Raw genomic sequence first — 24,463 nt, 5'->3', positions numbered from 1 at the left:
GCTACCTAGTTTCAAGAGAGCCTTTTTTGAACATTTGCAATAACTCACCTCTTGTTAATTAATAGTTCTAGTGCATGCATATGGTGTATACAGGTAAGTAAACATGCAATTTTTTCACATTCTAAAACTATGGCAGTTTAGGCCATATTGTGCTGCCTGCATTTAATCTGTAATGCAGTGTGTCTTAAACGTTTCAATCCCGTATTAATAGGTGGCATTACACATAACACCTATATAGCAGCAAAGCTAATACAGCTTGTGATTAAAAATGTTTAAAAATAGCTAATAAATCAGATTATCTTGAGGTATTATTTCTTGCAAGTCAAAATGGAGAGCAAAAAATCAACCCTAATTTTTAGTTTATGTATACACTGAAAATAGCAACAACAATAAAAATAAGCTTTTTGTAGCAGACATATTCCATCTTCACTATTTTGCTACCTTTGGTAAATTACTGGGGCAGATCTTGAAGTTAAAAACCCATGTTTAGAAATAAGTGCACGCTTCACCCACTAAATATAGCAGCAGACTGTGTGCCCCTACGCAAAAACATTCTCATATCTAGTTTTAACTTTACATATAAAAATAACTTGGAGAAAATACAAAAAAACATTTTATTTTAACATGAAAATATCACAAAAATTAGTAAGCCTGAGATGTAGGGTTTTGGTGAAAAACAAGAGGCTTGTAGTGTTTTGGCTGCTGATAAAGATGCATGTATTGATAGCTGGGGTGAAAAGCAGAAGAATGCACTTATTTCTTCTGCATGTCAGTATCTTCAAACACAGTAAGCCACATGCACCCTTCTTTCCTTAAGTAGATGCTGGTTCACCATGTTTAATTCCAGCGGAAGTGGATCTGACGTGGGCGGTCAGCCCCCTCCTTTACCAATGGCTTATGGAATTCACGTCCTGCACGAGAGTGGATATTTGCCCAACAAAACTCACAGTAATACTGCAGGCAAGTGACATTGGCACAAAAGAAAGGAGCAAACTTTCCACCGCATCGTGCACCCTGGCATTCGTCACACATCTGGTCATCCAACACGTATGGCTTTACCTCCACCTGTTGGAGTAAAACAGAAACAATTTTAGTTAATACCTATTCCTACTTCAATTATAGGAGAGCATTTAGGTTTTTCTGAAAAAAAAAAATCAAAAAAAGTCTGAAATCAGACATATTAACACCTTGATCTAATGAATCAGTTATTACTCTTTATCATTAATCAGCTACAGATCTATCCATATGGGAAGCAGACCACTTCAAGGCAGATCTTTAGAAGTACACTATATAGGCAATAAACAGCTACATCAGAACGCCTCCTTAATTTATTCTGGAAGGATGTTCTTGGCAAACAATAATATGGAAGTATGTGCAGAAAACAAGCGAACAAGCCCAAAGGTCTCCCAACTAATCTCATCACCCTCCAAATGTACCCCAACATGACATCCAATTCTGTACTGTTTAGCACAAAATAACTGAACATATAAGAATGTAACCATTTATACATTAACCTTGTTTTAAAAATAAGTGTAAGTCTCTGCATGTACTACTTCTGTGTGCAAATTACAAGTATTTTCTGCAGGCTGGATCTTTTAGCAGTTCTGTTCCCTGTAAATTCACTCCCTATTTCTAAAATACAGTCAAATTTGGAGCTACACATTTTGGTCATTATTACTTTCCCTTTTGTGGCTTTGAGCTGTACAGAGATTTGTATTCAATCTATTTCTGAAAATATTTTAAAAGACCATTTTGCAAGTGTACAGGCTGCTAGAAACACCTGCCTTACACAGCTTTCTCCCAAACTCATCTGACTGCCAGAGTGGAAAAGTGGCAGCAGTCCAGTGGTAAATTTGCATTATGTCTTTGCGTAACTGAAATGTTACAGACTGCGATCAGACAGGAAGAAGAACTTCATAATAAAACACAAAATGGGTTGACTCCATCATTAAGGAATGTATTGTTGTCTTCCACATTTTCCTCACTTTTAAAGATGGTATTTTCTGATTTTTCTTGGCAAAAAGAGTTATTCCAGTTCATACTAAAACTCACTGCTGTAAGAGATATTTTTCTGAGATACTATTACCTGAGAAGAATGCTACATATAGAATAGAATAGTCTTCATGTTCTTAGCTTCAGAAGTAGAGGTCATACTCGACATGTCAAATGCATCTATGTTTGAAATAGGGTATGCTTCTTCCAGTAGTCTATATTCAGTACATGCTCTACTTATTTCACTACAACGACCTGCCTTAACACAAATTACACTCAAACTTTCCAATAAACAGGTACCTTATGCAGTAACTGTGTTCATGGTTCAAAATTACTGAGAGCATGAAGCAGCGTGTATTTCAAGCTTTGGTGCATTATTGCACCAAGATTGGTATGACGATGATTTCAAATGTATTAGAGAAACACTTTGGTGAATGGAAGCATTACATGAAGTGGATGCAGACTGCTGGCATATGAAAGTTAACAACATTTTAAGGAATTGCTTGGAGCTGAAACTCCAAATGAGTTTCAAGGAAATGTCTGGAGCTGAGCTTTCATATATGATAAAACAGGATGAGGAGCACTTTACTGAAGAAGAACATCTGTTAGAGAAACTAAACATATCTACACATCAAAAGGACTGGGGAGAAGCTGCAGAATATTTAGATAAGGAAGAAGTTAAGAACACAGACAATGTTTGTTAAGCGACTGTGACACTAAGATTTCCAATTAAGGTAGGAAAAGGTATGTGCAAAAAAATCGCTATAAATACTTTCAACTGAAGTTCAGAAGGATAAACAGGTGAACTGCAAAATTTGGCAACGAAAACAGACTTTTAAACAGACAAAACTGGTTATGAAAAGAATGTGGAAGGACAGCAGACCTACAGAAACCGGACATAACTGGTATAGAAAGGCTATACTAAGGTAAAGGGTAGGAGAACAGTCTGCCTCTAAGATTTCAGTGAAATATGTAATATATTGCCTTATTGGCCAGCACACATACACATCTCAGACGAAGGCAGTATCTGAGGTAGGACTATCTTCCTCACTTACAAAAACAGTGGTTTACAGATTTATACAAATTGCTTGCTCACATACAGATCAGCAGTAATACTGATTTCAGAATATTTTCAGAGTCTGAAAAGGCGTTAGTGTATAAACTCCCCAGAGTAAAAAAACTGTTTCTGAAAATAGCTTTCTTCATACTTTCAGAAACAGCTAAGAGTTAAGGTGTTCCCTAAAAAGAGGCTGTTCTCTATTACTCCTCAGTAACACAAATAACTGGGTTGTAGAAATATATATAATTATATAAATAATAAGGACTGACCGTATGATTTAATTAGAGAGGATGATTTAAAAAAATAGATTAAAAACCCTCTGAAATAAACAAAGAAGGTAGTAAACCCTCCCCCTCACGAGGTTTAAAGACAAATTTATTAAAATACTTAGATTTGGCATTGCCGTATTTTGCAAGTGAAACACCTCAGGAGTAGCATATGTTCTTAAAAAATAAGAAAAAACAAGGATGCTAATAAAAATGCCAACATTCCAGATTTAAGAGAATACCTGAGTCAAAAAAATACTTTAAAAAAATTAGAAAAGCAACACTAAAGAAAGAACACAAATTACAGCAATCAAAAAAGAAACTGTGACAACTCACGTATTTAAAGAGGAAGCCTAGACTTCCCTCCCCCCCCCCCCCCCAGCTTCTCCAGCCCACAAACAGCTGATCTACACATACTTGTTATACCTGTTCCTTCCTTTTTCTTGTTGTAGTAATGATTGAAGAAATAATTTGACTACTGTTTTTATAAATTAGGTCTGATGGATATAACTCAAATGCTGTGCTTCTGAAATCTAGTATCTGGGGTAGATTTTGTGGTTTTTTTTTTTCCCTGTCCAAGCTCCAAGAGGCCTGCAGCACATGCCCACTGTTTTACTGGAGGTTTACTGACTGCCCCATGTAAGTATTTCAGTGTTCTATCACACATTAACAAGTTATATCCCTTTCTCTGCAAACTGCAAGGGCTGCCATTTCAGATGCCTGCTCAGCATCCAAAGAGCCCTTAAACTCTCTGGTGACCTATCATAAAAAAACCGAATACAACAAACCAACCTACTTGGAAGTGCAGCCTTCAAAGGCAGGTTCATATCCCCCTTTCTCTTACGAAACAGCACTGCCAGTCTACCATATACTCCTCTACTGCCATGGGAAGAAGAAGACCAAGATAAAAGTGTCCCCTAGTTTACAGGGTTCAAGTCCATGTCTCCCACTTTTGAGGGAGAACTAGTCTGGATGGGACCCAACTGTCCACCTCTAAGTTTAAAGTTAGGTCACTTCACAGCCAAATGCACTATAGATGGTTCCTGAAACACACTAAGCTATGCCTGATTCTGAAGCTAAATGACCTATTTAGCATTTCTTTAGAGGGAGTTCTGGATTCTGGTCCTTATTCCATTTTGTCCAAATACTTAAATGCAAGCTGATGAACAGTTTTATTTCCCTTCACACAGTCACTGTGTCAAGGCCATTTTTCCTGTTATGTAATTAGCCAAAAGGTAGAACTATTAGTCGAAGTCAGCTGCAAGTCATAAGGACAGTGATCCCACCAGCAAAATGTAGCTGTCACACTCTAACGTGAAGCCTAGTTCACTACCCACATTCAGAGCCACTCATCCTCTGAAAAGGACCACGCTTGGGGATTTCAGCTCACTAGGCAACTGGTACCTGAGAGACAGACTCTGGCTATCTGAAAGGAGAGAAGCACATGCTACCTCCCTACAGCAGACTTTTGTTAACTGTACTACTTTCTTTTTCCCATGTCTTTGATCTATAGAGGAGACTGGACCTTGAACTACTTTACTTACTCAACCCATCTCTCTCTAAGACACTTTTATTTTTTTAAAAGAACATCTATTAATACCAGTGACTACCTCTGCAGCTCTTGACATCAAAACTACTGACACTTAAAACTGACATAATTTAGATGCCAGTTTTCTTTGTTGTTCTTGTACTTCTGAGTAATAACGTTGACTAGACTTCTTAATAAATGTTAGTTTTGGTTTAAGGTAGCAATAAGTATCTGTAGCAACCAGAAATGTAAATATTAAGAGGACTCTCTCAAACAGAATGGGTAAGGCATTTTGTATTTTAGGTGTTGAGTGTGACTGATTTTCTGAAGTGCTGAGCACTGACAATTATAGCTGAAATTAAGGGCAGCTGCAAATATAAAGCTAATCTGAAACCAATAAATACTACAGTTTCCTATGAATGACAGAGGAATTATCGTAGTCTTTGGTTTTATTAGAACAAGGGAGAGAAAAAGATTTTCAAGCCCTTTGCTCATGCACAACAAAACCAGGATCTCCAGAATGGAAAGAACATATGGTCTAACATATGTCCAAGGAACAAACTGCTGCTCTGTGGAATGCATGTTGTTCGTTTGGGGGCATTCACAGTTTAACTCTTGGAACTAGTGGAGTTACAGGAATACTGAAAGAAATGCAGAAGCTAGCACGAAAGCCAATCAAATGCAATGTTACTACACCCTGGGAAGTTCCTTTATAGATTATCACTCTAATACTTATTTATGTTTTAATTTCTGTATAACTTACTCTTTTATCAATATCGCCATGCTGAAGTTGAACAAACCGAGCACTGATGGCAGCAATATAACTCTGCTGATTGGAAAAAGCAACACGTCCAGCACCTTTTGGGTATTTCAGCTCAGGGTCAGTATCAATTCCTGCGTAACAAACTCCACCATAGAGACGGTCCATGATCATAGCCAATTCCACTATTAAGAAACAAAAATCATGTTCATTTAAACTGTTCCTCCAGTACAAACTTCATATATTATGGTCGTATTTAAAAATACTAGAAAAGTTAATTTTAATTAATTTTGCAACAATGTAACAGCAATAACAAGAAATATAAAAACATATTAAATATGCTATTAAATACTCAGCAGACAGATCTTTCACTCTGTGGGTACATACATCCAAGGAAAAATGGAACTGTAAGTCCTTGCAGTCCTTGATAACCTGGAACAGAAATTCCAGGGCAGTTTTCTTCAGGGGATTACGGCAAGACTTTTTGGGCAGGCATGGAATGTAAGCTGTATAAAATAGATCCACATGCCACAAATTCCTTGGTACATGTTCTTTGGCTGTCCTAATGCTCTATGTCCTACTTGAATTTAAAGACATAGTTAGCATCTTTTCATCAGCCACACAGAGCCTGATTCTCTCTACAGTGCTACACTCACCATAGATACTTAAGTTCATAGAAACAAAAATCTCAAATTTTACACATCAAGTATTTTAGCAATCCTCTAGTGATATTTTATGCTGCATTCAGTTTTGCAATTCATTTAGGTGGAAAATACTAATTTTTTCAGAATTAGTATCCTCCGTATTAGGTTATAAAGGTGTCAGCAGTCATTGATGTTCAATAGTTGTTTGAAAAGTCTCCTAAAATTTTACTGTTTTTGTGAAGTCATGATTCTTATTTCACAATGCCATAAAAGTTTCATTTTCACATATACAGGGCCATTTGAAAGCTAAATGTAAGAATGTATCTATTAAATTTATCACAGACGTTCAGCACAGTAACATGGAGTATTTGGACTGAATTTAAAGAAAAATCTGCAGTTGGAACATACGGTGTTTATGCTCATTTACAGAGCTTGTGCTACAGTCAAAAGTACAGTCCTAAAAGTAAAATAATAGAAAAGCTTGAGCATTGCAAGTCCAAGATAGAAAAAATTAAGATTCTTTATACTCCAAATTTGCTTCCTGGTTCTCTTACATCTTCCACCTGAAAGCTCATCTTTCTGTAAGAATAAAATTCATTACAAACTATGGAAGACTAATGAAGCCTAGGAGCCATTCCAATAGAAAACAGCATTTGAACCACTGTGTGTTATGCTTCTACTTTCAACATTCACTTCAACCTACTTATGAGAAGGCCATCATAAAAATATTGTAAAAGGCTACTGCAGTCAATCTCACAAAGCAGACTGTCCAGGCTGTAGAGCAACCATTCCACAGCTACAGAAACATTTAGTTTTTCCTTCATGCACTCTGACAAGAGTCTAGAAAGAGTGCTATAATCACATATAGTGTTGTGCCATACAGACTGCGCTAGCTCTCTGAATTTCTTCCTTTTCTCTCTATTCCTACTCCTTCAAGTACTCCTTCATCACCTGTGTTTTTGCTTTGTCCATATTAGCAACAGTAACTGCAACCTCATAGTAGCAGAAGAGTAGCTAATGCACAATGACAGGCAAGTACAAATACAGCTCCACATACTCATTGAGCATGGCAGAGAGGTTTTCAGAGCATTGTTTTAAAAACTAACTCTTTCATGACATAGCTTACACCACAGTTTTGCTAATATGATCAGAATATTTTCTACAGCTTTAGATATGTAACAGTTTCCAGTAATCTCAACGATAAACACTGATTTATGGCCAAAGCCAGCTGAAAACAGTTACTAGAAAAATGTAAGAATGCACAAATATTGTACTGTGGTTATAACTATCATGAGTGTCTTCTATTTTTGTATGTATATATCTATATCTATCCATACATACAAAAGTACGCATGGTTCAAATTATTTCCAATAATCTCCTACTTTTAAAAATAGCCACAGATTATACTCACCAGCTCTTAATGGTCTAGGGACTCCTCCAACAAAAATTGTTTTTCGAGGATCAAGCGGCTGGGAACCATCCATCACAAAGTCACTATCACTTAGATTCCAGGGACGGATCTGAACCTATTAAATTGGGAAAGAAAATAATATGCTGCTTTAAGTTTCACTACATTGTGGATGTATGTCCATCAGCCTACATAAACTGTCAAACAGTCATAACCCCATTAGCTTAGCATGTCTAGGTGCTCTGTTTGAATCCTGTTAATTCAAAACACTACAATTGTAAAATCATCCAACTGTTCCAGATGTTGAGCTCTGCCAACGGTAGTTTGCTTTTGATTATTTTCATCGTCATCATTTCAAATGCAGCTTTAGACAGATGGCAGTTATAGCCTGCAGGCCATCTACTGTTTACTTACTGGCTTGTCCTTGATAGTAGGACTGGAAACACATAGATATAGCTTTCCATCTTCTTCAATGCAGGCGTCAATCAGGGCCTGAACAGAACTCTCTTCTTGGAACAGGAGGAACGCATAACCTGGAAAAAAAGCCAAACCAACTGACAGTTTTTCTCTTATCTTTATTTTTCTTAATCATCTTTGCCAGTGACTTTTCCATACAAATGTGTTTACTCCAAAAGTAAAAGAAAGACAAACCAATTCTTTGTTATTAAGTCATCTTTAACTACATACTACCTTGCCACGATCAACAGTACTTCTATCCTTAAAATAATTGTGAAAAGAGACTAATAACCAAATAAAAGCAAACATGTCTGTTCTATAATGTACTGGAAGTCTAGGCTGAGCATAATTCATTGGCAGCAATGGACATTATACAATGAAAATCCGACTTGGCACAAAGGACTAATCTCTATTCTAGAGATTAGATCAAAGTACTTTGTTACGTAAGTGACCCAGCAAACCTCCCAAACACTACAAAAATAGGAATTAAAATGCTTATTTAATGCTACAGTAAAAATAAACAGACAAGCAAAGAACCTCACACACTAGAATACTTTAACAGTTACAGCATAACGATATATACAAAATTTGTTACTTTACAGGTGCCCAATAGCACAATAGAGCTGTACAGGGTCATATTCTAAAATGAACTTTAAAAGGACCATAATCCACACTTCTTTCTGAGATTACTACCAAGTGTGGAATTTTCACGCGAAGTTATATTTTATTAGTTGGATGGAAAAGTAAATGCTGAAGCAGCTGCTCTAGAGTAGGCTTGGCAAGACGGAGCGTGGCTGCTTTACCAAGCCTTTTGGAAATGATTCGGTATTTCCGAGAAGCTAGTTAACCACTGGCAATTTCTTACTGCAAACAGACAGTGTAGGTCATCAAGGCAAAGGCAGTAGGGTGCATCTCGAAGAGCATTAAAGCATCAATGTGTTAAGATTCTTAAGAATATAAGATTAGAGAAACAAATGCACGACTGATTTTAGATATATGGGAACAAAAGTAGGATTCAAAGAAAAAGCTGTAAGGCCTATACTGGTCTTTACTAACTTGTACCTCGTTTCTTACTGCTTATACTACGGTCTTACCGCAGCTACCTACAAGGGACACATGACAAGGCTTCTCGTATTCTTTATTTTTATGTAAATGTTATTTAGTTTCTTAACAAATATGCCATAGGGAATCTTTGGACTTGGGCTGAAGCATTTCCTTGCAAGGTCCACTGTTCATTGCTGAATAATATTTTTTAGCGACAACCTGTTTGAGTTAAGCTTAATTAGTAATTATTTAGATTCAAAATCTGTTTTAATGGGGATATCTTTCAGTGTTCATCTTAGAATTTAAAATCCACATATTAGCCATGCAAAACTCACTCACTGAATGAGGGCATGTGCAGACTGGCATGGGCGAGACCAGACCTGTGTAACCGTCCTTACTTGTGTGGAAGCCAGGAGAGCTCAGTACATGAATGATGGGAGTGCAAAAACTTGATAAATCAAAGGGAGGGCTAAATGCACATGATACTGACTAAGGGATCAGACATGCAAATTAAGACTCACAGCCGTAAGTAAGTAAAATATTTTGCCAGATGCCAATTTTCCATCAGTTCTTATCCTAAAGCAAATAAAGGGTGCTACTATATAGCTCATGATAAATAAAGTGTCATGAGCTTAGCTGCACTAGTCCCCCTCTGAAGACACAGACAAAGTTAGGGTATAGTCTGTACTATCAAATTGGTCTGGCTGTAGTCTTGCTCCACAGCTCTAGTCCTTCAATGATTTACAATGCATTTTAATTTGCTCTCCAAGCTTAGCCTGGAGGAAAATAACCAGTTCTCTTGGTGAAGTAAACTGGCTAGAGAAAATTATTCGCTCAGGGTCCACATTTTATAGCCATACACAGAGACAGCCAGCCCCTTCTGAAGAATGCTAGACTTGCAGTGTCTGCATACAAACCACCCTCCATCGCTGGCTCTGGACCAGGGCGCATTTCCTGGCACAAATCAATTATACATTAGCCATAGATTTCTGCAAAGAACACCAGTTACATAGGCAACCAACCTATATTAATTAGCCCACAAGTGCTTGCAAAGGGGAATTATACTCTTATCTTGGGTATTTCATTTAGACATCATAAATTAGGGCTCTTCTTATTACTACAGTTATCACATGCCAACAACTGTATTGCACAAACTTTATTCTTGCTGCTTTCTGCTTCCTCAATATATGCTTTTATTAGATTATTTTTCACCTCAACATCCATGAACTATTGTGGATATTTCATGCCTGCAAAGCTAGTCTGGTGGTGGTAAGTCATGTGCATAAATATGATGAAAAAGATCAAGTGCCTAACTATTCTTTTTGGAGTAGTACTGAACTACAGTTGCAACGTGTGATAGAAAGTTCCATGTGAAACACAGTGGGGAGGCAGGGTGAAGAGGAGGAGGTGTTTTACTGTGCTTGGTTTTTTGGTGTACCACAGTACCACAGCTTCACATCCAATATCAATGGAAGTTTGTTTACAATGGAAAAGCAAAGCTACTCTAATAGTTTTTGAAGGAAGCTGCTTTATACCTTTGGGTCCTATGTACACCAACAGTAGCAGGTCATGATCAGATATTACTTGCCAAGAGCCAAAGCTTGTATGTTTTGTACATATTTCACAAGGTGAGAAGTATTAGTTGAAACACAGCCTTATACAAATTTCTAGTTCATGTGCACCTCTACCCAAATTTATGCCTCCTGTGAGAGATAATAGGTAAGTACTGTTAGTGTTTATCGCTTGACTAAATTCTTCTGCATAAAACTGGACCTATTACCAACACTCCTGCTTTCAAAGACTACCAGTGTGGGTGACTTTGATAATACTTGTCCTCAGAAAATTACCTCAAATAATAAACAAATCTTTCAGAAGATGATAAATAGCTTTAAACTACATTCCCTGATATCTAAAGATACTGCACTGGTTATAGGTATCCTTACTCTGAGGAAATCTCTCTTAACGAAACAAGACCAAGAAATGAAATACTTTTTTTTCTTTTTAATGTATAGGGTCAGTACTGGAAACAGAAAACATGTCAGTAAGTCTGAAGAGGCCTAGCTGTATTACTAAATTAAATATTTTCATTTTTTGTGTTTATTACATAAAGAATAAATCAAAACCAAAGCATTCTAGACTAGATTCAACCTGGTAGTTAACATGATTTTCTGAGAGGAAGGTATAATTTCTTTATTTCATATGGAAGTTTATCAGAAGGAGAAAGGATGTTTCTTCTGCTATGTATAGTCTATGTAGAAACCAGAAAGCAGCTTTAATTTCTGTCAAACTCCAGTTAACTCCTATCGCTAGTGGCTTAGAGAAGTCAAGAAAATCAGTGCAAGCCAGCATGGCACTGTCCATGCCAGTCAGTACTGCTGTGTTTTGGTTTGGGGTTGGTTCCTCCCCAGAGGAGACTGAACGGCCTCAGTGCAGTGCACTTGCCCACAGAATGCTGCGCCTTAGCTTAAATCAGAAAGAATTGGTGTAAACTGCACATTAATACAGACAACAGATCTACATTTGATGACGGGAATAATTCACATTTGGGAAGGACGCAGTTCCTCTTTAAAGACATCTTTTCACCAAACTAATTAAATTTTATCTTTAAAACATAAACCTTTCCCTTGTTCAGTTTAGTCATCTTTGACGGAGAATTAACTCCAAAATACACTTCAAGTGAAAAAATGCAGGCTGATACAATTGTCATGTAGCTATTAGCTGAAGCATTTCTGAGTAGGGGGCAGCAGGACCCATTTCAAGATCCAAACACCTACTTCCATACTTCTGCAGTGACTGTGCTTAAGCTCCTACTGCCATATAGAGATCCAGTTAATGTAGTCAGGGGTGACTGGATGGTTACTCAGCTGACCAAGTGGGACACGGAGGCGTCTGGCACCATTTATGCTCTATAGGACTTAGCCTAACCTTCAGCTGGTGCTCCAGAATGGTGTGCGGCTTGAACAGGTGCTACTGCCACATTTGCAAGACCTGGGTAAATCATTTAGATATCCTCGGTTTGGGTAAATGAATCAAGCTCAATGTGCTTATGTTACGGTGACCTGAATAGCCCTCTATACCCACTGACTGTGCTGGCCAGACTCCCATTGATTAAAGGAAGCTTAGACACTAATCACACATGAAGACACCTACAGTTACTTGCCTGAATACAGAGTTCAATCCTACCCAGTGTGATCAAATAAGCTGGTAACAAGTTAAACAGAACTTGGATGGACCTGGGGGGTTTGCTTCTTGAACTAGAAACAGAACATTTCCAACCTAATTTTTTCAGTCAGCTCTAAATTAGCAGTTAAGAACCCTGAATAAATGAAGCTACTCCACAATTGCTGTCATAGAAGGCAATAGAAATGCCCAGACAATTAGAAAAGGCTGGGGATACTGTCCTGTTTAAATCAGATTATCCTCTGTTTGATACGGACTATAAATAGCACAGAGCACGCAAACAACTGGGCATATATTGAAAGGCTTTCTTTGGATTTGTATATCCTCATGGCATCATTTCTTTGAGACCTTCATTATCATAAGAAGGAGTCCTCACCTCAGCAAGTTACTTTGGACATGTGTATCGTTTTATAAATAAGTATATTTGCCAACTACGTAATAACAGGAGTTATGATAACAGGAGTTACGATAAGCAAGTCAGAAAGGAAGGAATTCTCCATTACAGTTGGCAGATCACTTACAGACAATGTACTTTGATCTCAACAGAGTAATTCTTTTCCATTTCAGAACAGAGTTTTCTTGTAAGATTAGTGTTAAGTTTTTAAAATTCCTGTTTTCTTTGGGCCTAATTTTGTGGTGAACCAATACAAAATCTAATTAGTTAAGAACAAGCAGTTGGTGTTTCTCAGGAGGCAGCCAGCCTTGATGGATTCAGGACACTTTTTGCATCTCTTCAAGCAAGGGAATACTTATTATGAACTTGGCCTTCCCTCAGGACTTTCTGTAAGCAGAAAGCCTGGAAGGAACCACAGCCTGGAAAATGGAACAAGAGTAGGAAAAAAAAAAAAAAAAAAAAAGGCAGGCTGTATCTCTTCACCACAGAGAAGACTACTATTACGTAAATCAGTTCGGAACTGGGTAATTCTGAGATGTCTTTGGGAAGTAATACTAAGTAATACAATGTTCAATCTCTAATGAGACTGAACAAACAAACATATACATAATGAATTGACTCCATGCAGAGTAACAAATTAGAAACTGGAGATTAAAAGTAAAAAAAAAGGCCTCCTTGGGCTAATATAGTATATATTTCTAAACTGCTAATTACTGATGAATCTCAAAACTTTCTTAGTGTTAGCCTATCTTCAGGAGTTTCAGACATCTTATTAAATATATGTATACACGGTTCTTCCCTGCACACGAGTAATACTTAAGAAAGACAGAATTTTAAGAAATTCTTCTACAAAACAATCATGGGCCATACCTATTGCACTGAAAAAAACAGATATAAACACAGTAATATTCAGCAGCTAATAGGAAGCTCTATGTCCAGCATATCTACAGAGAGAAACCTACACTATATTTTAGATGTGTTATGTGACATTACATAATAATATTGAATAATGTAAACTGAAAATTAGTATGAAGTTTTAAGATTGAAGAACAGTAAGTGCTATTAAATTTCAAATAAGGATCAGTTAATCATGCAAAATCAATTTAACAGTTCACAAGTGTTTCCTGAATTAGTTAGATCAACAGACTGAAGTTCTATGTGTATTCTCTGCTTTTAATAAGTTCTCCTTACAATACGTATCTTTTTTTTTTATGGTAGTAATTATAAACAATTATGTCAAGAAGCTTTATTAAATGAGGAAGTCTGGAAATATATCCTTAAGATGTTCAGATTCTGAGACAGACTATCTCCTTGGAAATGAATGTCAGAATCCATTCTTTTCAGGTAAGAATATATTACATCTTCCCTCTTCTATATATTCATCACAGACTCTGTGAGATGCATCTTCCTCAAAGAGTTCCTCAAGATTTTTTCTCGGTAATTTATGAAGAGAGAGGCACTCCTTAGGATAATCAAATTTAACTTGGCAGTAGATTTGTGCATCAGGCTGACAATCAAAAAAGCCAAAGGCTCTTTGTTTGTCTTACAATTTCTGTGTAGTGTTCATAAATACCAGTCAAATACTTTCAATTCCATTTCCCACTCTTTACAGGACCCATCTGGGATGATAATCCAGTCTTTTCCCCAGCATAGATGGTCAGATAAATAAATGAAGAATCCTATAAAGACACTATACCTACTTTTTCCACTTCCAGGGAAGGAATGAATTGCTGCATTCTGTAGAAAATGAATAATCTCTTCATTGCTTTCATATCTGGATCAGATTTTTGCATTTATTTTATATGTACCAATACATGATTGTACATGTACAGAGATATGCTACATAGTTTAATGACAATGTACAGAATGGCTTTTCCAATACTAAGTGATACTAAAAAGATCTAGTCTAACAGCAACACTAGAAATAGTAAAAGGTCAATATTCAATCATTTACCAAAAAAGATAATTAGTGCTTCAATAGCAAGTTCACATCCTAAAACTGAAATAAACATAATATTGATTTTCTTGATCAGATATCCAAATGCATCCTTCTGAATCCTGTCTGTAACTTCCTATGAAAATTTTTATCTAAGATTTAGTGTTAAAAATTTGACCAAATTTCAGTTTTGGAAACTGGATAGAAATGCAAATACAGAATTTACGATTAATGACACATACAACTATATAACACTGATCTAATACATGGGAAATCAGAATATGGAAGCTCCTTCAGGAGTCCAGCACTGAACAAAGCACAGTGCTAAAACAACACCATGTCTGAACCTGCACTGAAACTGCAGAATTAACTGTTCACAGGGATTGTAAATGATACCCTTTGGAAAAAGACAAGCCAGTTTCCTGGAGTAAGATTTGCACTCAGTGACAGGTCAAAACCTTCCAACTGTCTTACCTTTTGGTGGAAAATAGGACTTGCTTTCTGCTTTGTGAGGCCAATCTACTACCAAAGGCCCAAATCGTCTGAAGCTAGCAGTAATTTCATCTAAAAACAGATGTAATAGTTTCAATTAAAGTAAATGACATAACTCAATGAAAAAGCATTATCAAGCAAAGATCATTGTTTCTAGCAAAAGTTGACATTTCATGGAAAAAAAGGAATAAAATTTACAACTTTCATGAACAAAAAACTTAAATAGACACATCCTCCAAAGTGTTAATATTTATGCAATATATTTCTGGCAATTTTAAGCTTATGTTTATTTTTTATTGCTTAATAACAGGAGCATTTCAGAAGCATATGGGCAACTGAAGGCAGTGGTGAAAACTGGTGTGGTATTTCCTTCAATTCAGAATCTGGTCTGAATGCAATTGAAACAATTTACTGTTTAGTGATGTACAGTTCAGAGCTTTGTAGGTAGATACTCATATAGTAACTACCACCACAATTAGCATGCTAGCAGTTTCCAGCAGATACTATGCACAGATCAGGCACAGCAACTTAAAATTGCCTATTTAGAGGTGCTTCTAACATAACCATGAACAGTCCTGTTGCAAGATCTACTGTGCCCCCTGCATAACTTTGTGATGTCTTTCTATCCCAGCCACTCCTTCCTGTCATTGACTGTAAGAACCTTGGCCATAAGGAAAAAATTAAACCACCCTAAACTCTACAAGAGGAATAACTCATCAAATACAAATATGCTCCATTTCTTTCAGTCACATCCTGCCATCAGCATATAAACAGGCGGGAAAGAAAGAAAATATATTTCCATGTGTCTTTGTTTAGCATTTGCATTAAAGGCAACAGGGCACATTTGAATTAGAAACTAAAGTGCATCAAAAAAAGCTGAAGTATATTAAAATAAATCCTTTAGTACATTGCAGGAGAGCATCGCAATGAAGACGAAACCAAAATATGGTCTTTTCCATGTCTGAAAGTTAATTAACCACAGACAGCTTATTTGGTTTGCAAGTTACTCTAGGATTACACTGAACCTTGTAAAGGGACTTCTGTTTACATTACAAAGCTAGCATGTAATTTGCATTTATCTGCACAGGAGAAACCTAATATTAAACAGCATGATTACTTCAAAACAGCACTACTGTACAAGGCAATTCCAACTGCATCACATAACAGTCTGAGCTTCTGTGGCACATTCTATGAATCACAGCGTGCTCTGCCACTTGACCTTCCTTGCCTTAGTTTCTCTATTTATGAACAGGAATAATATTGACTGTTCTAAACCACTTCTGAGATCTTCAGGTAATAGTAAAATAGAATTTGAAATTCAATTACTAATAGAAGTTTTCTATGAATAGGGAATAAAGTAGGCACAGATAGAGGACACTATGAAGGGCTAAGATGCGTTTGAAAGGAATATACAAGGTAAGCAAGAGCACAAATTCCAGGCATCTCATGCAACTCTACAGTCTGCAAGTGCAGAATCAGAGACAACTGAACCATCTCAAAGCCAAAATAGATGGATGACAACAAATGATATTAAGCTCAACATATCCATCAACTCTCATAAAAAATATATATAGTTGTAGCCTTTTACACCAAAACATTACTGTCCTGGGTGGATAATTTCTACTACTTCATTTGGTTTTTTCAAAATTTCTTTCTCCCTCCAAACTTAGTTTGCTTAGTTTTCAGGCAGCTCACCTTCATCAATATCTGGTGGAAGACCTCCAACAAACACTTTCCGAGAAAAACGCTCAATTCGTTCTCCATTCTGATGAGCTGAATAGCAGGTAGGAGAATTCAAGACTCCAACTTGATCACTGTGACCATCGTCCAGCAAACCATCATCTATTGGGAAGAGGGAAGAACGGCCTTAAAAAGAAAAGATAACAATACACATTAAAGTAATTTTGTGGTGTACATGGTTATATAAATTTAGTGAATGGGAGAATAGCAGTCTGGAAAATAAAAATAAAAATTAGCAAGATATTAGAAAAGTACACATTAGCTTAAAGAAAAATTAACAAAATGAAAAATGTACTAAAGATTGCAAGCTGACATCACTGCATAATATTTCATACTTTTCTGCATCCAGTAGAAAACTAGTAATTTGTTTTCAAATAAAGGGCCTTATTTCTGAACAGATCATATTAAGGGCTGCTTAAGTGAGTTTCATTAGTCTGCCTTTGGTTTAGCTTCAAGTTAAACTGGTAACTTCCATCACCTGAATGACTATTGCATGTCTAAAAATCTTACACTTTAATTGAACGGAGGGAAACAGAAAAAACACGTACACAGTAAGAAGTTTCAAACAGGTATGTTTTCCCTTCTCTTTTTAAAAGTATCTGATGCTGATAATGTAAGAACAGATTTAATTTCTAAGAAAGCAAAAGAGAATTTTAATAAATGTGCAAAACATAACACTTGAAAAATGAGTCACAGTGCTGCTTTATTCTTCTTGCTCTCAAATTTAGCACTGTTTTGAAGGGAAACCCTGTGGTGGTTCCTAACATGTAGCGATGTGCAGTAAGATTATAGTTACCCTCAAATGCAAGCGTAAAATCTGAGAAGTTCACAGGATGGCTTTGCAAATGCAAACAGATGTATAGATCACAGGGGGGGAGCGAAAACATGGACATTCTGTCCCACTTATTTCCCCCCCTATTTCATATTTACAAATTTTAGAGAACTCCAAAATGAAAAGACTCAAGGCCAGGATATGCATCTTAGCTTATTCAAACTTTTGCTGCTTTAGATTAGCAATATAAGATTAATGATAGTTTCAAATTCAGAAGTCAGTCTTTTAACTGCAAAAAGCCCCCAAAGAAACACTTGTGAAGCAAAATAAATACCCCACATGACCATTTCTTCTGAATTGCAATTTTTCCTGTTTCTCTCTCTCACTCATTTTTAAAATAATCATCAATTAATTTAACTGCTTTCCAAAAACAAGCAAGCAAACAAAACCAAAAAACAACCTAGCACACTTTTGGGAAGCAAGTTAATTTTCCATCTCAAGTAGTCAACTGCTTCCAGATTCACCCACTGCAAATCCATAGGCAGGAGCAGTAGGTCCATGGCAGTGGAGCCTGCAGTCCCTTAGCTGTGAGCCATACTGCAGTCTGTAACCTGTATCCCTTCTCAGGGGAATACCACACCAGGAAAGCCCTGTAGGAACACCTGGAGACATTGTGCTGATCAGCTAGGGGTGAGAGCAGTATGAAAGCCATTCACTCCCAGAAGACCTCCTGAGAATCAAGTGCTTAAAGACAAGGCTGGAGAACAGACAGCAAACATCATAACCAATGACCTATGTTGTGGTAATGCCCAGTGACCCAGATTTGGTACCTAAATCCATGATAAAAATATAGTACTTCAAAAATACCGAATGAAAACACAAGATGATAGAAAACAACCAAACATAATAAAATGTCATGAGGATCACAAAATAAAAGCAGGACCACAGGACTGTACGAAGTAACAAAGACTGTAACCACAACATCTTTATGGTGACATTTCACATTTATGTCTTAAGTAGGCATCCGATGCAGAGGAGTACAGCAAATGCAGAGAGCTGCAGCAGGCTCCTCCTTTCCCTTAAGAAAAGCAATATGGATGTTTGAGAGTATGACTAGTGGGGAGCAAGTGATGGCATCCTTGCTTGCTATCATAAGGATGCATTCAACAGCTAGATAGCAGATCAGTAGAGTGCCCTTAAAAGAAGCAGCATGTGTGCTTAATGGGGCAGAAAAGTGAGGAAGCAAGAGAGAAACAAAAAGGTAACACAGTTGGAAGCAGCAGCCAGGCAGATTCTTCTTGTTTGTCATATATTTAGACATCAGAGGCGCAAGATCATGCTATGAAGACTGCAGCAGCTGAGTAACGTGGATATGAGTTTCAGTTATGAAGACTAAGAAGAATGATCAGATCTTAAAGATGTATACGAAGAAGTAGTAAGATTTGGTTACACAATCAAGAAAGTGAGAGATAACAATGGATTTCTGAATTACTGATGTGAATGATGGAGAAGACGGAGCTGTTGTTACAGTGACAGTGAAAGGAAAAAGTGGCTAACAGAAGAAATATGACTCAAATTACAGGAACTTGCAGGAAACTGCAAAAGTAGAAGTTTTAAGAATTTCCACTAGTATATGAGAGTTATTCTTAATATCTTAAATCTAAAATGACTGTAATTTAGCTGGGTTAGCTTTATAAAAAGCACATAGATTTGCTCTTTACCTCTGCAAGTCTCTGTACTGCAGGAAAAAAGAAACTTAAGTGACTTAAAACCATGCCATTTTTAATAAACTTTTTGGCATTTGAGTATTGCCAGAAAAGCATTTAAGTGTGAGCTGCTTTTTTTTTTCAATTTTTGTTCTGTTTTTTAAAAACAATACACAATTTATACTTAAGGAAGGTGTCTCTTCAGGCCGTGAAAATTATGGTTTTGTATTTCTCTGAAAGTGCTTCTTAGACAATTCCAACTTACAATATACACAAGTATATAAGGGGGAAAAAAAAAATCAAATAATCCTCAGAATAATTTATTTTTTACCCACAGACCAATGTTAAAATCTAAGAACAAGGATAATCTAAGGCTCTCTTCCTAGTACAAATTAAACCATCAGAACATGTTCTGAAGCGATACCGGAGAGATCAGTTTTACTTTCATGTGGGTAAAGGTTTGCCAAAAGCACTGTAGCTCCTCAGAGAGCTAAGGTGACACAGAGGACAATGGATTAACACATTTAGAGTAACGTGCTCTGTACGACTCCCAATACTTTCTTTGCCCTCCTCTTCACTTTTAAATGCCTCTCAGATGAAGAGAGCAAAAAGGTAATTTGCTAGGCTTTCACATTTCCCTTGACGACTGTGAATTAAAAGGATAAGCCCTTTTCAACACTGGTTTCTTTTTGTTTTATGACAGTGAAAAGAATCAAGCAGAATCTGCCAGGAATTGTCAAAACACGATTGTACTCTTACATACGTTGACCATGATCTGGACCATCCTTCCTCTCCATGTTAGGGCTACCAAGCAATCAGTTATGAACCAATGCAGAGATCAAGAGAGACACATGAACTTATGTGTATGTTGTGAATACTGGAAGCTATCAAAGATCCTGATGTTTTTGCTTTACATGGTCTTTACAACAACCACAGGTCACATCCTCATATAGTTAAATCAGTATAGCTTTTCCAAGGTCAGTGAGCATATATTGGCTTATACTATGAAAATCTGTTTACCGTTTCTAAGAATTGTCTATGAGGTTTCTGGCTATGTTTATGAAAGGCTTTTAGTTTTTACTCTGTATGCTATCACTTCTACAGAAGCAACAGAAGAAGAGTTAGAAGAACAACTAGCAAACAGTGTACTTTTAAAAGGGGGCAGCAACTGCAAGTAGTAGCCATTAGCATGAACTAAATTATGATTAGAACTACCGTGTTTTAATGGATTAAAGGATTTGTAATTCAGACTCTAAAGAGATATCAGTGATCATAACAAACCAGACTGCACCCCTCCTTCCCTCACATCCTCCCTCTTCCCCAAACTAAGACAACATGCAGATAAGCATTTATAATCAACAATTTGGATTAATTAATCGTAATGATCAGTAACAGCTCAATCAGAATTAATTGTACTGTAACAAACAGAAACGAATTACCTCGTCTTCGCCCATAACTCCTCGCTGCATGCAAACAAAGGACAAATTGTAAAATGTCAAATAACTGTATCATGCCCACATATTAAAATATTTAAGTTACGAAGTACTATGTGGGTAAGCGATAAGTAAAAATCTGCATCAGTACTTGCTACTGGTAACTGTAGATGAGAATGCATTAAACTGAAGTCTCACTTAAATACCATACTATTTGACTACTAAATTGGCATTAGCACCAGCTGTAAAGAACATCCTTTAAAATATTTCAACGTGTCTTTATACTTGATCGTAACTTCATCCTAATTATGGATGAATAAATTATGGTAACTTTGTAATTCATCCTCACTAATGTGATTCATATCTTACACAAATGTCTAAACAACACACAGGGTACTGAAATTGTAAAAAGGAAAATATTACTTTAGAAAGCACGTAGCAAGCGTTAAATTAATCACAGAAACATCCTGGTCCATGGAACAGTTTGTACAGTCCTTTGCAGTGACAATACAAATGCTATAAGCCGTGACCTTCCTTTTTCATGAAAAGACCTAGCAGAAAATTAACCACAAGGTTTTGTTTGAAACAAAAGACTCCTTGTGGTAGCAAACAAAATCAGGGCACAAGTCACAAGAAATAGCATTGTATCAAAAACACTGCACAAAGGCAAATCAACGATTTCTGACAGCCTGCAAGTAAATCCAAGATTTTCCTAACTTTTGAGTTTTGCAAGATTCTTAAAGAGATCATGCTTATAGCTACAGTTCAGAAGAACGTACTGATTGCTTCTCTGCCTGAAAGCTAGGAAACTAAAAATAGACAGATTACTAATACAAAAACTATTAAGCTGTGTGTAATTTCTTAGTTATGTTTCCACAAAGTATCTTCTATTCCCATTTCACAGACTTTGTATCTGAGAAAGATTACTTTAATCACTACAGCTTTGTAGTTAAATATCCGAATAGGAAATATTACTATAAACCATAACATTATAGCAACATTCATGAACAAGGATTGCTGTGTCTCGGCATTATTGTTTGGATTTTACTAGGACTCCACACATACATCTCTCCTAAAAAGCAGCTGTGGTTCTGGGCCACTGAAATATATGCAGCCTCATCAACTCAGTGATTTGTAAATGTCATTCACTGGTCTGTTCTCATATTATTAAATACTTATATCCCGGTACTTCCCATTTGCACAGGGTTTTCCAAAATTTTTACTAGGTATAATTTTTTTTTCTTTGTTATCTTGATCACTTCCTACTAGGAATTCAGTGGATTGCTTATGGAATTCCGAAAATCTCTCTCCTTGTTTTTTCTCCCTCAAACTGTTGATTTGTTACACAACAGTCATCGTATTCCTATCCAGCTTGCATTGATCTCACTTTCAAATTTATTTTCTTTCATCTAAAAGAATTACTATTGATGAGAGCAGTCTTTTGCTTAGAGTTTTTCCAACTTTCTACTAGTAAGCCAAACCAGAAAAGTCCACTTTATGAAAGAGACTTTGGGTATCTAACCAAGGGGAAACATCGAAATTCAGATTTCCCAGATCCAAATAGGATCCCCAAAACAATGGATCCTTCTATGTGATTAGTTCTCTCATTAGCTGCTGCTGCATGGGGAGACTAAGGCCGAACTTCAGGCTTGTTTTCCTCTGAAGTCAGGCACTTGCAAATCACGCAGTTCTACGTCAGTGCTGCAGCATCTCTGAGTCTCTTCTGACTCCTGGCCAAAGCGACTCCCACGTAGCAATAGCAGCATCGTCACTAAGCCCTCGGCTAACCCCCCGTATGCCTTTTTTTTTCTTCCACAAATAAAACTAGAGTAACCAGGGAACATTCAAGTGCATCACATCCATAGCAATGACTGCAATGCCATGTTCTCTCTCAAGAATAATATACAGATGCGTATTAATAAGCATCTTTTGACAGAAGCCTTAGTTATTTGTCTTCTCTTCTGCCACTTCTGCTCCTTTCTGCCCACCAAACGAGCTCAGCTATTTTCTTGTGGTTTCATAGTTAAGAGGCAAGCTGATATGCATAAAAATACTTTGTTGCAGAACACCTGAGCTGTTTTTCCTTGTGCATTTAAAAATAAATGACAGTGACTTTAAGGAGAAACATAAAAGGGTTATTAAAATGCTAAAACCCCCCCAACGCAATTCAACTTAAAAGGGTTGTTGCTGCAGTATTTTATATATATGGAAATGGCAATGATGTACCAAAGTTATCTGTGTATTCTTTGCTTCAGCAAAACAATGAAATCAGAGAAAATGGGAAAATAACCATATTTGATGTTGTCACATTATTTACTGCACTTGTACAGCAAACCTCTGGCCCTGATATTTATCTGTCTTGTCCATTTAGATTGCAAACTAGTTCGGGCAGGGATTTTCTGTCACTTTGTGCCTAGAAAAATGCGATCCCACTCTTAGACAGTCTGTAGGCACAGCTGCAATAAATGTGATCATTAACATCAAGATGTATGGTTTTGCAAAACTCCTTATTTTTTCCAATTCTTATTCAGACTTTAAGACCACAGTGGTTACATTATAGGTAAGTTGATTTAACAACAGTAAGTACAAAGTTGTACTGTTACTAAAAATATGATGTTAAAGCAAACATAGCCTATCATCATGAAACTTCGGTATTTTAATCTCTCCACATTAGAGAGAGATAGATACATAAACTTTCTTTCAAAGGCCAAATACTACTTGTGAAAACAGTTTCACTGGATCCGTCTTCTAGTACATTGTAAGCAATGAGATTATTCTTTCTGAAGATATTTGATTCCATCAGAAATATTTCTGTATTTATTAAAAAAAATGCATGACATTTTACACCTTTCAGAGCATTCATGCTTACAGAGCATGTGTAGATTTAGCTATATAGTTTATATATAGATGTATTTAATATATACATCTACATAATTAGTGCATATGTTTAGATAAATAACTGCAGGGGAGACAGCACTTTGGGAAAAGCCAGACACTGTAGGCAAATAATTGATTTACACCAATAGAAAAAGGAGAGATTAAACTTCATCCTTCCTTCCTGAACTTGCTCTAAGAGTAAGTCGTACAGAAATATTTTTTGTGTCCTTTAGTCTATAAAGCTGGATATTTTATTTAGCCAAAAACTCTGAAAGATTTCAAAGGAGTGAGATAGTGCAAGAGATATACTTTTATTCTAGAAAATATAAATTAGGCAACGCATGTAAGAAGTATAATGATGCCCAATAAAAATGAAGTCCAATAACGTTGGAACCTTTCAACATTAAGAGTGCTGTATATATAACAAAGACGTTCCCTTTGAGTTAAAAACTTCTGTTTCTATATCCCTGAAGTTGCATACTAATAAGGCTTAAACCTGTCAAAAAAATTAATATCCCCCTTTCTGCAACTTAAATCAGCTCAGAGATAGAAATATGAGACGGAAGTAAATACACTTTTTGTGCGTGTTTATCTAACATCAAGACAATATAAATATAACTTTGTACATTATGTGAACAGGGCTATCACACAGACAATAAATGCATACTTTCTATTCTATTCAGACATGTATTTCAAATATATACCAGAGATCAAATATGTACATATTTAAATAACTGAGCTGAATTCGAAATATCATGTTGTATAACAGGAAAAA

At 36.5% G+C, this 24,463-nt stretch overlaps 1 protein-coding gene across 2 annotated transcripts in view; it reads right to left on the bottom strand.

Annotated features, from left to right (window-relative positions):
• CPEB2 (cytoplasmic polyadenylation element binding protein 2) overlaps positions 1-24,463 on the bottom strand; it is a 50,075-nt gene that overhangs the window by 2,328 nt on the left and 23,284 nt on the right. For both annotated transcript variants that reach the window (XM_035903492.1, XM_035903493.1), the window contains exons 5-10: positions 16,856-17,026; positions 15,143-15,232; positions 8,073-8,191; positions 7,662-7,776; positions 5,610-5,791; positions 1-1,065 (exon numbers count right to left, since the gene is read on the bottom strand). The exon at positions 1-1,065 is cut by the window's left edge and continues 2,328 nt beyond it. In XM_035903492.1, coding sequence (XP_035759385.1) covers positions 838-1,065; positions 5,610-5,791; positions 7,662-7,776; positions 8,073-8,191; positions 15,143-15,232; positions 16,856-17,026 — 905 coding nt within the window. In that variant the 3' untranslated portion in view covers positions 1-837. The remainder of the gene's footprint in view (positions 1,066-5,609; positions 5,792-7,661; positions 7,777-8,072; positions 8,192-15,142; positions 15,233-16,855; positions 17,027-24,463) is intronic.

The sequence above is a fragment of the Egretta garzetta genome, unplaced genomic scaffold (assembly GCF_000687185.1).
Source record: "Egretta garzetta isolate BGI_Z169 unplaced genomic scaffold, ASM68718v1 scaffold151, whole genome shotgun sequence".
Classification (NCBI taxonomy): Eukaryota; Metazoa; Chordata; class Aves; order Pelecaniformes; family Ardeidae; genus Egretta; species Egretta garzetta.
The sequence above is the reverse complement of the archived record's forward strand: the minus strand, read 5'-3'. Positions and strand labels throughout refer to the sequence as shown.